The sequence below is a fragment of the Triticum aestivum genome, chromosome 5A, assembly GCF_018294505.1.
Source record: "Triticum aestivum cultivar Chinese Spring chromosome 5A, IWGSC CS RefSeq v2.1, whole genome shotgun sequence".
NCBI lineage: Eukaryota > Viridiplantae > Streptophyta > Magnoliopsida > Poales > Poaceae > Triticum > Triticum aestivum.
The window spans coordinates 90,744,556-90,748,556 of record NC_057806.1 but is presented as its reverse complement, the minus strand read 5'-3'; the positions used below and the strand labels follow the sequence as shown (position 1 = coordinate 90,748,556).

General features: G+C 46.9%; 1 protein-coding gene across 2 annotated transcripts; it reads right to left on the bottom strand.

Moving 5' to 3' along the window:
• Positions 1–273: 273 nt before the first annotated feature.
• LOC123102450 (pentatricopeptide repeat-containing protein At3g29230) lies at positions 274–3,788 on the bottom strand. 2 transcript variants are annotated; one of them, XM_044523796.1, is made up of 2 exons: positions 1,474–3,788; positions 274–716 (listed from the first exon to the last, which is right to left on the bottom strand). In XM_044523796.1, exon 1 carries the CDS (start codon positions 3,616–3,618, stop codon positions 1,801–1,803), a length of 1,818 nt encoding a protein of 605 aa, XP_044379731.1. In that variant the 5' UTR covers positions 3,619–3,788; the 3' UTR covers positions 274–716; positions 1,474–1,800. The 2 variants fall into 2 exon arrangements, with proteins under 2 accessions (XP_044379731.1, XP_044379732.1); XM_044523797.1 differs by having other exon boundaries at positions 1,579–3,788.
• Positions 3,789–4,001: the final 213 nt, after the last annotated feature.

Sequence of the window (4,001 nt, the reverse complement as noted above, 5' to 3'; positions counted from 1 at the left end):
TTAGAGCAAGAAATAAATTGATGCACTAATTTTTTCCTGGGGTAAAGAGGATAACCACCTTCTATCTAAAGATCTTTGCTAAATGATATTTTTTTACCAGAAAGTGTATGTTGGTAACTTAGTGTTTGGAGCACCGTTGAGGTGTTTGCAGCCCATAGAATTTATTAGAAACACCCAATATCTATGAAAAAATAATGAGAAAGTGCAGCCAGAGCCAATTGCATCTGAAAACTATACCTAAACTGGAGAATCCTGGATGCCATGTATCCTGGATTACAGGAAAACTCCAAAACTCTCATTTGGATGTCATGCAGGAAATTCACAGGAATCTAGACACAAGGAGAAGAAAACATGAGGTCCTCCAAAAATTTCTATGAAATAGCTCAATCCATAGGAATTTCAAAGAATTGTAGGGATAGCTTTTCCTTTGTTCCAAACGGTACCAAAGAAATATTTCCTACAGGAATCATACCCTCCAAAATTCCTATGTTTTTCCTTCGTTCCAAACAGGGCCTTATTGTGCATTATGATTTGTGTTGTGTACTGTGATCTCGTTGAGCTGGTGTACTTTGGTGCATTTGCTAGATAATTTGACCATTGCAGGGTGATATGACTTGCTATATGTTTGTGGCTTGGTAGGATGTGCTTCAGGGTGTGTCACCCAGCATCAGCATGGTCTCTCTAAAAGAAGATACATTTGATTTTCGATTGCCTTGCTGAGAAAAAAAGGAAAAGGCAAGTCAGTTCTCTACCTTGATTATTGTAAGGAGATTACATTGTTACAGAACAAAATAATATACGAGCGTATCTTTAAACTTCTAAAACATCTTACAAGCCATTTCTTAGCATAACAATGACTTTTAAAAGACATGGACCAGTCTGAACTTGGTGAACCAATTATTGAAGTTCCAAACATTCCGCTTGATAACTTAAATATTCAGGTATGACCCAGATGCATACCAAAAAAAATATCATGTTGAATATCTATCATAAACATCACAGCAACCTAAATCAGGATTCTTCATAGTCTTAGCAGTGAGTTATAAGTTGAAACAAAAGACAGAGAAACAAGATAATAGACAAAAAAATAAACCTCATAACATAGCATGACACTAACATATCTAAGAAGCGTGAAATACAAACTTCAAAAGTAAGTACAAATGAATGATTTATACGGTTTTGTAGGAGATACAAGCTTAATACCCGAATTAGAATATTACGGAGATTGTATGCTTTTCTCACTAAAACATTCTTATGAAAGTGATACATGCAAAAAATGGGATGAACGACTGTAAAACACTCAACTAATCTACTTTTCCAACATAACCATTTTCTGCTACAATGTAACTACATAAATCACTTCTTACTCTTTTAATGTGAGGTCTTCTCACTTCCTTATATTTTAGAAGACCCTACCTCATGGCTTGTTTTGGTTTCAATTAACCAGTTGAGTGAAGCACTAGAAGTACTAACCTATGAACTATTCAATCAACCTAGCACTGTATTGGTAGTGTTTTGTCAGTCCATCCCATCACCAGCTTTCGTCTTAACATAGTTGTAGTTTTCGACAGAGCAAACCTGATGGCAGAAGAGCACATGCTGAGAAATGCTTGAACACATGTCTGGGTTTACAGTCCATCGTGGGTAATTCTGTACCACGTCACAGCATCTTCTTGATTGCAGGATTCACTGGAGCCGGTGCTTGCTTACATAGATTGCACCGTGCAATGCTAGCACCTCACGGAAGCATTTCACATTTGTGACTGCAACATGAGATTTAGCACACCCTTGGCAAAGGACTCACTGCACAAGCAGCTCATGAGCTGTTGGAAGGCAGCCAACATCCTTAACATGTGAACTCAGCCTATCAACCATCTCGGATATCTGGTCCGAGTCTGAGTGTTTTCTGTCCCCCACCGTGAACTCATGGAATGCCTCATCAAGTTCAATCCAACTTGATCCTGCTGACTTCTGAGACCCGGTTCCTTTCATTTGCATCCTTGCCTTTGCCATGTCACTCCACTGCCCAGCCTCTGCATAGATGTTTGAAAGGACAGCATAGTTCCCTGCATTGGAGGGCTGCAGCTTACTGAGCTCGTTCACTGCAATTTCTGCATACTCCACGTTCTTGTGCAGTCGGCATGCACTGAGAAGGGACCCCCATATTACCTCATTAGGATCCCAAGGCATGCTTTTTATCAGGTCAACAGCCTCCTCGATGAGCCCTCCACGACCAAGAAGGTCAATCATGCAGCCATAATGCTCTATCTGTGGCACAATGCCATAGTCCCTCTCCATATTGTTGAAATACCGGCGTCCCTCTTCCACAAACCCCATGTGTGTGCATGCACTAAGAACGTTGATCATTGTCACAGCATCAGGACGGAACCCTTGTAGCTTCATTTGGGCAAAGAAGTCCAGCGCCTTGTCTCCATGCCCATGCATCGCAAATCCCCCAATTATGGTGTTCCATGACACTGAATCCTTCTCAGCTATTTCAGTGTCAAAGACATAATCAGCCCGGTTTACACATCCACACTTGCAAAACATGTCAATCATTGCATTGCACACATGGGTCGACCTCCCCAGTTGCCTTGTCCGCACGTACCGGTGAATCCTCTTCCCAAGAGCAAGCGAGCCTGACTCTGCACATGCAGCCAAGATACTCACAACCGCAGCCACATCAAGTTCCACACCAGCTTCCTTCATCTGAGTAAACAACCGTCCAGCCTCCTCAACAAGCCCATTCTGGGCACATGCCGAGACCATTATCGTCCACGTTACCAAGTTCTTCGTTGGCATCTTATCAAAGATTACTCGAGCCATCTCCATGTCACCCTTCTTACAGTAACCAGACACCACCGTCGACCACGACACCACATTCCTCTCTGGCATGCACTGAAACAGCTCGAACGCTTCCTCCATCTTCCCAGCCTTGGTGTACCCATCTAGCACGGTGTTCCAGCTTACCGTGTCCTTCTCCGGCATCTCGTCAAACATCCTCCTCGCACTTACCACATCGCCCTGTCGCACCATCGCAGCCATGGCCGAGTTCCAGGACACGGTATCCCGGCTAGGCATTTCCTCGAACACCTTGCTGGCGTCCAAAAACCCGCCGTTCTTGGAGTAGGCGTCGATCAGCGCGTTCCCGACATAGGTGTCCTCGATGGACCCGAGTTTAACGACGTGGGAGTGCACCGCCCTGAGGGGAGTCAAGCCCGCTGAGGAGAGCGCCTTGATGAGGAAGGAGTAGGTGAAGCTGTCCCGCTGGGGCATGGCGGAGAAGACAGAGACCGCAGCGTGGGGCAGGGCATTGAGCGCGTAGGCGCGGAGAAGGGTGTTCGGGAGGAAGGTGGTGGCGTGAGGATTGGGGAAGGAGGCGAAGATGCGGCGGGAGGCCGGGAGGCGGCGCTGGAGCGCGTATGAGGAGATAAGCTTGGAGGCGGTGAGCGGGTCGAGGTGGATACCGTGCTTGAGGAGCTGCGCGTGGAGCTCCTGCACGTGGTGGAGGCGCTGGAGGCCGTGGGGCAGTGACGCCAGGTGCTGCTCCACGAGCCGGCGCTGCGACGGCGCACCCCACCGCGGCGCCGGGCGGAGCGCAGAGGCAGCGGTGGACATTGGCGTTCGGACTAGCTATGGCGCCGCTGTGGTTGCCGCCGGAGAGGGGGCGGTGGTTTGCGGTAATTGTTGCCGGAGAGGGAAGGGGAGCTGCTCAGGCCAGGAGAAGGCCCTGCGGATGTGGTCTTGCTCGATGACATGTGGGTCAGCGCCAAAAACCTTCTCCCGGGATAGGCAGTGTGCTACAAGGTATAGCTTTTTTTTTTGAGACAAGCTAGAGGGTATAGCTGGCCAAACAGGCCGTGCTTCTCGTGCTAGAAGCACGCACGGCACAGCCTAAATGGGCCATGCACGGCACGCGGCACTTTTTTTTCGAATTTTTGAATATATATATATATATAACCTAAGAAACAATCCAATAGACCCAAAATGGCCCAGAAATA

Bases quoted from the DNA above. Each gene is read 5' to 3' on its own strand.
- LOC123102450 (XM_044523796.1), bottom strand. From the start codon at position 3,618: ATGTCCACCGCTGCCTCTGCGCTCCGCCCGGCGCCGCGGTGGGGTGCG.